The sequence below is a fragment of the Plutella xylostella genome, chromosome 14, assembly GCF_932276165.1.
Source record: "Plutella xylostella chromosome 14, ilPluXylo3.1, whole genome shotgun sequence".
Classification (NCBI taxonomy): Eukaryota; Metazoa; Arthropoda; class Insecta; order Lepidoptera; family Plutellidae; genus Plutella; species Plutella xylostella.
In genome coordinates, this window is record NC_063994.1 from 10,192,943 (window position 1) to 10,204,090 (window position 11,148).

General features: G+C 37.5%; 3 protein-coding genes across 8 annotated transcripts in view; 1 reads left to right on the forward strand and 2 right to left on the reverse strand.

Moving 5' to 3' along the window:
- LOC105381381 (putative oxidoreductase GLYR1 homolog) overlaps positions 1–1,669 on the reverse strand; it is a 69,598-nt gene extending 67,929 nt beyond the window's left edge. For 5 of the 6 annotated variants that reach the window (XM_048625276.1, XM_038120477.2, XM_038120476.2 and 2 more), the window contains exons 1-3: positions 1,540–1,669; positions 1,416–1,452; positions 1,044–1,126 (exon numbers count right to left, since the gene is read on the reverse strand). In XM_048625276.1, the coding sequence (XP_048481233.1) occupies positions 1,044–1,126; positions 1,416–1,452; positions 1,540–1,574 (155 nt within the window). In that variant the 5' untranslated portion in view covers positions 1,575–1,669. The remainder of the gene's footprint in view (positions 1–1,043; positions 1,127–1,415; positions 1,453–1,539) is intronic. The other variant, XM_048625275.1, reaches the window with a different exon arrangement.
- A 192-nt stretch (positions 1,670–1,861) lies between these two features.
- Positions 1,862–7,409, forward strand: LOC105381383. Its single transcript, XM_048625263.1, has 12 exons — positions 1,862–2,084; positions 2,234–2,874; positions 3,104–3,204; positions 3,450–3,586; positions 3,916–4,193; positions 4,444–4,604; positions 4,787–4,982; positions 5,150–5,426; positions 5,688–5,844; positions 6,187–6,275; positions 6,597–6,773; positions 7,109–7,409. The coding sequence occupies exons 1-12, from the start codon at positions 1,970–1,972 to the stop codon at positions 7,228–7,230; spliced, it is 2,451 nt and encodes an 816-aa protein (XP_048481220.1). The 5' UTR covers positions 1,862–1,969; the 3' UTR covers positions 7,231–7,409.
- A 490-nt stretch (positions 7,410–7,899) lies between these two features.
- Positions 7,900–10,729, reverse strand: LOC105381384 (protein YIPF2). The gene is made up of 4 exons (XM_011551099.3): positions 10,440–10,729; positions 9,828–10,006; positions 9,219–9,416; positions 7,900–9,001 (listed from the first exon to the last, which is right to left on the reverse strand). The coding sequence occupies exons 1-4, from the start codon at positions 10,621–10,623 to the stop codon at positions 8,678–8,680; spliced, it is 885 nt and encodes a 294-aa protein (XP_011549401.3). The 5' UTR covers positions 10,624–10,729; the 3' UTR covers positions 7,900–8,677.
- Positions 10,730–11,148: the final 419 nt, after the last annotated feature.

Genomic DNA, 11,148 nt, shown 5'->3' on the forward strand with positions numbered 1-11,148 from the left:
ACCTGGCTCTCTCGAATAGAACCTTTGTGCATATACCCAAGGTCTAACCTGCCTTTCTTAGCTTGGACCATGTCCCACCATGCTGGTTGTGGTGGGTTCACATATCTAGATGTGCTAAAGATTAAGCTAATGTCAGCATTAAAATATGTATATTTCTATACTGTCAAAGAAAGGAAGCAATAGATTTCATGGTGACATTAGCTTAAAGTTTATTTCTGCAACTCGGCATCAGTGACAACAATTAATTAAATAACCCTCCAGGCTTGGATGTGGTCCGTGTCTTGCTGTGAGCATAGGATATCATGTTTGAGACATAGTGGTCTATGGTGTAGATAGAAACTTCACCAATCCTGGGAGAGACCATTAATTATTTTCTTTGTATTTAGTTCCAAAGTTAGGTTGGTCATAGAACCTGATCACTTAAAGACTAAAAACTGGACCAGCGTGGTTAGGAATGGTACAAGCCTAGGAAGGCAGTTTAGAACTTGAGGGGATATGAGAAGGTTCCATTTGAGTGAGCCAGGTGCAGGCACTTAGATAACTCGAAAATTTAAATGATCTATAGGGTCAGGCATGGGTTGGCATAAACAACTTTTTATTTCAAAGGGTGAACTGTGGTTGGCATACAGGTCAGACCTAGCCCTGGGTGTATGTTATAAGGCAGGGAGCTATGTATATTGATCTATTTAGCTATCAACAGATAGTCAAAGTGTGACTCATACCTTAAGCTACAGTTGGTACTAATAGTGCACAGATACCTAAAGCTACAGTACTGATAGCAGCCACCATTTTCCTACTATTTCTTTATTTATGTGTATCATGTATTATAGGCCTCTTCCAAGATATGCCATTGGATGTGATAATTACAATATTACATGCATAAATTTGACAATACCTGGCTCATAGAACATATAGCCTTTTTATTCCAGGTTATACCATGAATTAACCCTGAATGGATTTTTCTAGGATTCACACCACACATTGGGTTGATGATGTGGACCAACGGGTCAACACTACAGAAAACTATGAAGAGTTATACTCACTAGTTGTTAGTGCCAAAGAAGTAAATGCATTGAACATTAATGGCCTTCTTAGGAGGCTTGAGTTCAGCAGTGGGCACAGCTACCTGAAACACATAGGAAAAAATAGGTTAGAAATTACAAACCCAGTTTAACATGCACCAACAGAGGCAAAGGCAAGTCTCATCAACAATATTATTCGTATGATCAAGAGAGAACCTCAAATACATGGTACTTATAGCCAATTTCCCGCCTATTATTATTACCTGCCACAAAGTGTCAAGTATGTAAACAAATCTATTTTAAAGTGATAAAACTCTCCGACAAGTAGTTTAACACGGTATTGTGGGTTCATCATCTCTTTTAGCGAAGAAGTTCAATAACGGGGTTACTTACCCGGCCGGGCCAGGGGCTGAAACCCTTCATTTTAGCCCTGAAACAAACACCAAACATTCATTATCTTATCACAAACAAAATATACATAATTTTCACTGTAATTCCAATGTTATTAACTACATACCAAACTAAATCACCAAGTTTATATTCGATAGACATGATACACGGGTACTTCTCACAGAAATCTACGACGAACTAAAATTGAAACGAAGCGCAAAGCAAGCAAAAAATTTCGTCTGGCCGCGTCGTCTCTCAAATTGTCTATGGTCCCGGCGTGCTGTCAAATAACGCCAACATCGGTATTAATCGTAAATTTTACATCACTAGTAAGTACAGCTTGGCAAAAAAGAGTGAATGATCATGAAAGATAACAATGTTAACAGAATAGAAAAATCTATGAAGCAAATTGAATGAATGACAGAGGAAAGGACTGACAGATCATTTGTGTTGTTTTTCGTCCGCCAAAATTTAATTTTATTTATTTTCCTTCCCATTTCTCATCGAAAAATTATAATAACAAGTAATACATTGTATGAAAGCGTACACTTAAGGATATGTCGAAACGATACATATTCCCACAGCAATATGGTGAAAGGAAAAAGCCTAAACTGGATGTATCCATCTCAGACCACAACTTTCCTTTGAGCCAAAATCCCGGTCCAAACAAAGGTAATAATTAATCGTAACAGTGAATTTTTTGTACCTCCTAATTAACTCTTTCTATAATCTAAACTGATCTGGTCACCTATCTATTCACCCAATAGATAAACCACATCATTATTCATAGGTTATTATTTACTCGTAATTTTGGTCTTCAGAATCAAACCAAACTGACAATTGGGGTGACGATAATGACGACGAGATCCTGCTCCTGGCCAGTCAAGCCTGCGAGGATGTGTTCAACGTGCACGACATCAGCCAGGTCCCTAACTACAGCATGTGCATGCAGCCGGGCTCCACCAGCACGCAGATAGCCAACGAACCCGGACCCAGCTCTTCCAAGTCCAGCTTTTCATTCAAAAAGCCTGCTACAAGCCTCCCCAACTACACTTCAACTAATATTAAGGACAAATGTAACAGAATCTCATCACCGCTCCCTGGCATTACTCCGAAAGTCGCATCATCAATGAACGGACACAGCAATGTGTCTGATGACTTGATCTTCAATGACCAAGTCTACAAAGGGCAGGATTCCGAGCACATTTACAGGCAAATGCTTAAGCTGCAGGAAGAGAATGCTAAGTTAAAGTCAGAGAATGGGAAGTTGCTTGAGAAATGTGTGACCAAGGAAGGTGAGGCGTCTATATTGCGGACTCAGCTGAAGAGCAGTCAGATGGCTGTGGACAGCGCGCGGCTCGACAAGCTGAAGGCCCAGGAGAAGGTGCAGATGGAGTGGACGGAGAAGCTCACCGCTGCCAACAAACAGATGCAGGACTTGAGGACACAACTGGACTTTAAGGTTTGTATTTAATTAAATGTCTCCAGAAAATGACTGTAAAATGTATTTTTTTTGTTTTTAAATACCTGCTGTTAGTTTTTTCACAAAAATCATACAAATGTGGATATTTAATCAAGTATTACAGCCATAAACTCTTCCTGAAAAGACTGAGAAGAAAGAAGAAGAGTTTGTTGGAGAAATTTATTTATAAGTTACACTTCTAATAGAAACTTTAATATAATAATTACAGAACCTAGAAATAATAAGTACAAAGGAGAAATGCAAGATGTTGGAGAACAGTAAAGTAAAACTCACTCAAGTGACTGTTGCTGGGAATGATGTCTCTTTCAGGTATATACATTATTACATTTATAAAAAACAAAACCATGAAGTAATTTTCAGTAAAATATTAAAAAGATAAATGTAGATTTTTTTACGCTGAAATCCTTTACAACTACTGCAGTACTGTTATAAAAGTTGTTTAGGTTATTGGATTTCATGTAATGTACATAAATAGTTGTACAGGTTTATCACAATATTTTATCTTGGTAAATGAATCTGTAATTTAATTCCATCATTTTCTCCATTATTTCCAGTCATAGAAACAACAACAGCATCCACATAAATGAACCGATGATGATGACTCAGAGCAGACGCATGAAGCTGGCACACAGCGGGGCACAGACTGATGGCAAGACTTACTTTGTTAAGTTGAATAAAACATGCAGGAGTGGTCAGTAATTTTACATTATAATATTCAGTATTTACAGTTTCAACTGGTTAATTTTCTATTGTCACTGGTCTTTAGTGAATGAAAGGGTAGTGTTGTTTGTGTAGGATAATCACAGACTGTGCTTATTTTGGGACTGTCAAGCAGTGAGCCACTGTAGGCTGATGATGATGATGATGATGATAAGTGCAGATAAAAAGGAATAAGTGCAGATAAAAAGGAGCATGCATCTTGACTGTCTGCAATAAATATTGGTTAATTGTTTTGTCCCAATGTGTTTTGTTATTTTGTATCAGTTTTAGTTAATATTTTCATTACTATTCCTTTTCCAGCCCATTCCAAGTTAAAAGACATCCTACCACTAGTGTTGCACCAATCAAATGAGAAGCAAAACTCGATACTAGAATACAGTGAAAAGCTACAAAAACCTGTGGATTTCTCTCAGAACAAATGCAGAATTTTCAGCACTTTCCACAGAATTCCATCTTCTCCAGTGACTAAAGAGAAAAGGCGAGAAAAGTTCAGTATAAGCTGTCTTTATGAAGACTTGACCTTTATTGCAACAAATAGTGATGCATGTTTGGATGGGCTACATGAAAAGTATGATAATGTGAGTATTGATTATGTTTCATGTATTTTAGCCCCAATTTGATCACAAGCTCTTAAATATCCCTCCATCCGCCGTTCTCCTTCTGAGGCCTTTACCACATAGTGGACAATAGACAATGATGATGAAGACAATAAGCTTAATTGTCATCAGCCGGAAATCGTACACTGATGGTCGCCCATCCAGTGGGCCAAAGGGCCAACACTATACTTGCCTGTTCTCCTCTGTTTACCTACCTTTACTTCAATTGCAGATCTACAAATCAGTTTGTGTGGTACTAAATGACGTTTTATCAGAACTAGAGTTAGTGTCTCAGCGGGTGACGACGGCTTTTCAAAAAGAAATGGACGAGAAATACATAGAAGCCACTTCCACGCATTTGGAAGTGGATAAAAAAGATTTGCTGTGTTGCAAGTAAGTGATAACATATAATATAAGCCGTATATATAGAAATGAATCTGAAATGGCGCGATTTCCTCTTACTCGCACTTCTTACATAGCTTATCTAGCATCTCTGTCTTCTGTATCCGTTCCGAAATGGCTTCGATCATTGATGGATAATGTTATTTATTTATACTTTTCTTTTTGCTTTTCAGTTCATTGTATAAAGATGAACAAGCAATAACAGCAAGACGAGTTACTGCAATATTAGCCAGTATCATAGAGTATACAGCAAATGTACAATTAGTTAGCAAATTTATAGAAGAAAACAGTAAAAGCACTTCGGAAACCGAAGCGAATAGAAATATTTTGGAAAATATTTGTAGAATATGTACTCTACTTGATAATACGGTAATAAGATAAACGCTATATTTTATTATCTCCTTAGTTGTATGTAAAGTTTAAGTAAGAGCTTATAATAAAGAGTAAAAATGTCGATGAATGAACTTTGAACCCAGTAAAAAAAACGATGCTTATAAGATTGAAATAATAAAATTGATTTCTTTTATTTTTTCCAGTGTACTACAGTATTGTATAGTGGCCTACTACTAGCCATGATTTACACACTAGAAAACATCTGGGAAAAGAGTGACAAATCCACATTGCACACAAAACTACTAAACATAGTAAAAACAATAATAACATCCCGACCTTTGCCCATAGTTTCCACTAAAATGTTAGGTTTTATGAGGAAGCTGGCAATATTGAAGCCGTTTGTAAACAATTTGTGCTCTGGCAGCACTGTTGGGAATTTGAAAACGGATTTTGACCAAGGAGTTTTGTTGTACAAAAAAGGTAAGTACTCATAATGTCTGTGAATAAAGAAACAGTGTAAAAATGGCGACGGACTTTTGCTATCTCGCTCTAATGTATGGTCTGTCATTGCTCCTTCCTGTTCCTATACATATAACTGTCGCCATTTGCGTATTGTTTCTATATTCATGATGATAATACGAAATACATTGTTACCATAAATATTTGAATTTGATTGTTTGGTGAAAGTGTCGCCATCTAGCGAAGCAGACTTAAAACATTCAATTAAAAATACCTTTTCAGATTCATGCTATCTTCAGATATATCTGAAGCAGATAGAGGCTGCTCTCAAATGTATGGAGAGACATAACATGAGGGCGGCAGCGGTGGAAACCACGCGGGATCTTGTAGCTTTCTACTCGTGTGTGAGTAGCGAGCTGTCTGGGCGAGACAAGAGCAGGTAAATATTATAATTTGTTCTGGAAATCTGTATGCTGACAGTGGGTTTCTATAATGAAAATAAGTGTCTGTTGTGTTAGCTGCTGCTGATCCTTATTTGAAATAAATAAATAAGTAAATATTACAGCGCCCCTAGCGGTAATTTTTGTTTCTAATATTATTCATGGCCTAAAGCGTATCGTAATTCGTATCGTATTTAGAATACAAATACGTTTACACTTTTTCTTCTGCCATCACACAGGTCCTTACAAAAGTTTCACGGCAGTTATCGCTAGAGGCGCCACTTAGTATACGAATAAATTAACTACTGGAATATTTGTTGATATTGTGATTTTTTCTGCAGATGTGACTGTCAGCTGGTGACCAGTCAAGTGATTGTGTTCGCGCTACAGATATGTGCGGCCATGTTGCATAGCCACCGAAGCACAGAGGGTATGTTCTTATCTACATATTTGGCTATTTTACTACCATCATAATGCATAATAATATCTCTCATGAAGTTCTAAAACATTGCACTTGGCTCCTCAAGCAGGTTATATAGTAGGCATAACCTGCTTGAGGAGCCAAGTTGCCGTTTCCTTCTACATTTTGTATAATTTTCATTAGTCTTATGTCAAAGGCTTTCATTTGAGCCACTTAAATAGTAACGTAAAACGGTAACATCCTTAGTTCTTTGTAAACTATCAAAACCTCAGAAACCTACAGTGGGTTATTGCCGATAAAATAAAATAATCAAAATACCATATTTTCCAGACAACATCCACAAAGACTTACAAACAATATGCAGATCTGGCGTCCTAATACTGTACCAGTGGGTACTGAGAGACGTGGAGTTCACCTCTCAGCTGGGGTTCAACGAGGGGCATTATCACCTTTTTGTGGAACTTTGTGAGGAAATGAAGGATCAGCTAGTGCTGAATGAGATTCAGGGTAAGTTTAGTGTATAGGCTTGCTATTGTAACTTGTCGATGCGACGAGATTAAATAAAACACTTCCCATGTGATCCAATGTTTTGATTCTTGATTATTTTTTACTTTATGCACCCATCTTTAGCTGTGTTGAGATCCAGCTGCATGACATCTTTATCGACGTAGGTAAATTATCACTTCGTTAAACGCGAATTGCGATATACATAGTGACTTTTATCTAAGCCGATAAGATACCATTCAGCTGAGACTAACTTTAGTTTCTAACCATAGTCGCCATCAGAATAAGCTAAATTTAAGTAGGCATAAACTAATTTAGTATCTTCTCTTCTACTTCAGGCAACATGTTATCAGAACTGGTCGGGACTCTCCAAACGTCAGCTGAAGACCTGGACATGCCGTCAGCGACCCACCAGAATGTCTGGATCAATAGCTTCAAGAGTTTCACACTCGCAGACTGAACTGTACGGAAGAATGATAAAGCTAATACTAGATGGCGCCACTGGGGTTGACAGCTGTCTTGTGATTGGCTGGTTCTGTTGTGCTTTGAATAAAGCTGTTGTATGATTGGCCAGGCTATTATGCTAGAGTTTTGAATGAAAACATGATTAGTTGTTGTGTCAAGATGAACTGAGTCTGAATGTATCACCATACACTATACTAAAGTATTGCAGCCTTGTATAAAATATGCATAAACAAACGCTGTCGCCTTGGAAGTACTAATGTACTCCTTTGCGTGGTAGGCAGAATTTTGCTGTACTCATTTTTTTCCAGTGATGTTTTAATCCAAATCCAATAATTTGGGCAAATTTAAAACCAGAGAAAAACATATAATTACAACACTAAACAACAACACTACACTGTGATATCTATCGCCTAATAAATATTACCCTATCTATAGATAAGCTCCATTAGGTCAACTGTCTGATTTGTGTTTTCCTGATAGGATTTTTATTGTTAATGGTAAATGTTTTTTTAACTGTGTAAATAATAATAGATGAGTACTTACTAATGAAAAAATGCATTTTTATAAATAAATGATTTTGTAAATGTTTGTGTTTAATTACGATACCCTGAATTGGCACCTCTGCAGATATTTTAAAACGATAGGAAATTTAAAATAAAACTCGTTTTATCGAAACATCACAACTTATATAAATATATTTGTTAATTACAAATGCACAGGGAAAGGGGCATTCGCTTGACATAATGTAGAAGGAATATAATTTAAATAACTCCCACATGGGTCTTAGGAATGTAAAATACTTCAAATCCAACATAATATTTTGTTTAATGTACAAACTATACATAAAAGCAAAAATATTAAAACACACACTCGTATAAATTGTGAAATATACGCGTTTTCATAGGTCTTAAATAGTTGCAGTTACAATAATCAATAGTAAACTATACAAATAAACTAATGACTTGTATAAACGTATGTCTAAAATTGCTTAAAATTACTACTTACTAAAGTTAAATAATATGAAGTGCGTGTTTTAACTCTTCGCAATACAATACTTAGCATATTTCATTTCACCGCATAATCATCACAGTAACAAATGAAAGGATCAACATACTATATAATAATTTTACTACACTGATTCCGCATTCCTCAATTTAAGCAATCGGTTAATTTGCTTAAAAATCGTTAATTAATAACCACCATGTTGAATTCTATACTGAATAATAACGCGCGCAAATATAGAAATATTATAAAAATGGCAATTTGACTCTTGCTATCTCGCCTTATTCATATATCAATCAATGTTCCTTTCCACTCCCTTACTTAATGGCCTTTTTCATATTGTTTCTTTATTTGAGCGTGTTATACCTAGTAGCAAATTAAGGGATTGATTAAATATTGAATCCAGCCATTACTGGTGCAACCGTCAGTCACCCTCAACTTTATGCAGGTTTAATAGTCGACGAGATCACCGCGGGACTGGGTACAGTTGACGGAACGTGAAAGAAGTACAACATGAAACCTGTAGCCAGAAGGAAGTGTACCGCTAGTATTGACGCAACCAATATTAGGAAGTATTTGGATTTCCTCAATGTCGTCAACAGCCAGTAGATGAGAACTGCACCAGATACGAAAGCAGCTAGTAGGACGAGGAGCCATTGTAGCCAGGAGACTTGGATGGTCCAGAGAATAGCCACGGGAATGTAGACTGATAGGGAGTAGCCATATAGACAGAAGAGTGACATCATTGTTGGGTTTGTTGAGCCCTGCAAGAGAAGAATTTTCATTATAGGATATTTCATAACTAAACAAGTAGAATTACTAAAAAAAGGTAACTACTATAGCATCATATTATAATCAAATCATGAGCTGATGATAGAAAGACAAGACCAGAGGGATGTGAGAGTCTATTTTAGTTCAGATCTTGAGGCTTCATATGCAATCTATTTCCAGCTCTATAGGAGTGTTAATAAGGTAAATTACCTGTATAGCTTCCTCATCTTGGGCCTCCACAGTGGTCCACTTGATGGCTCCCCACAGCGCGAGTGGCACAATCCACACATAGCAGATGATGGCAGTAGCCGCATACGAGACTAGGTGGAAGTCATAGCGCCAGTGCATCGCGCTGTTCACATTCTGCAGGTAACTTGCTATGTTGCCACTCACTGCTATAGTGAATATCTGGAAAAATACATTTTAATTAGTAATGGGTTATAAATTTATGTTATATTTATTGATTAATCCTTTCTCTATAAGGGTGAGGCCACACAAGCATTATTTTGTAAGTTGGAGTCGCGTATTCTGGCAGAAAAGTGTGCGCGGGGACGAGGGGAGCAAGTAACTTCCCAGCCCCCTGCACATATTTCTGCCAGAATACCAAACTCACAACTCACAAAATTACGCTTGTGAGGCCTCACGCTAATGAGAAATCTTAGTCATTGATTGACTAATAGGAGCAGAAAAGAAGTTCCTATAATTAAATAAATAATAACATTTATTATCAGAAGATGTGTCACAATAATAATAAAGTAGGCACTATATATGGTAGACATGAAAGTCAACAACTAAAATTACTATAAGCAGATTACCAACCAGAGTAACAGAGATCCACACAGGGCCATACAGGTCCGGCTTGGCTTTGATTCTGTCATCAAAGTAGCTGCTGGACACTTTAGTGGGCACCACCGAAGATATGATCCTCTCAATCACCTCACTAGTTTGCACATCAAAGTACTTCTGATAGTATTCTATGGTCCAGAAGTTGTGGTTTGCTGTGGAATATAAAATGAGTTTAAATTGAAAATTGCTGGAATACACTGAAGTGTTGGTAGCTACACAAATATTATTTTATAAATGATTTCCAGGGTAAGTTGACCTACCGGCCCATGTCTCATCTATCATGCCTCAGTCTTCCTGTACTGCATATGCTTGTATTCATGTTTAACACTTGGAAGATGGGCTGCCAAAGTTTTATAGCTAAATCTAAGCTCTTATGCTCTTTCTACCATCATGAACTGCTAGATTTGGGACAACCAGTTTCATACATAAACTGATAGTAGATATTACTTTCCGGCTAATAATGAATTTGCTATCAGGGCATGCGATGTGGCACTGATTAATTTTAACACTAGATTAAATGGGATGTACGCTCATGATTTTACTATATAAGCATTAATATGGCCGAATCTTAAGTTTGCTACTCACTGGGGGGTTGATCAGGGGATTCGTCATTGTTTGTTGGCTCCTCATAGGTATAATTTTGGCTGGACATGGTATTGTTGTATTGATTCGAATGGACGGCTTCAACGTCAATTCTGGCGCTAGGCGCGTTGTGCTCGGGCGAATAATCTTGGAAACTCAGCAATTCACCAGTTTTGACGTTCGACATGACTGAGCTAATGATATTAAACTTTCATTAAATCTTTTTCTGCTAAAAATCAAACACGAAAACACAAAACTTGCTCAATCTCAATGACAGTTTTGACAGTGATCACAGCACAGACAGATGGCACAGAATATTTGACTCTTGTCAGTGCAGTGACACGATACTAATCATAGACTAAAAGCCGGAATTACAAAGGACAGTGAAGGCGCCAACACACTAGCGGACGCGGCTTACGGATGCCGCTGTCAGCCGCGACTTAAAGGTATCTAAGGTAAGAAATGTACACTACGCTGTTCACACTATCGGACGTAAGTCGCGGACCTAACCTTGGACTGATCTTCAGCTTTTACGTCCGAAAGCGATCTGGCACGAACTGTCCCAAAAGACAGTCACGGCTGACAGCCGCGTCCGCTAGTGTGCCGGCGCCTTGATGATCATGATTGATGACTCCATTTTCCATAATGTATTGACTTGTTCTTGCTCGTGGATCGTATTCATGAATCAAATCGATCAACGTTTTGTTCACTT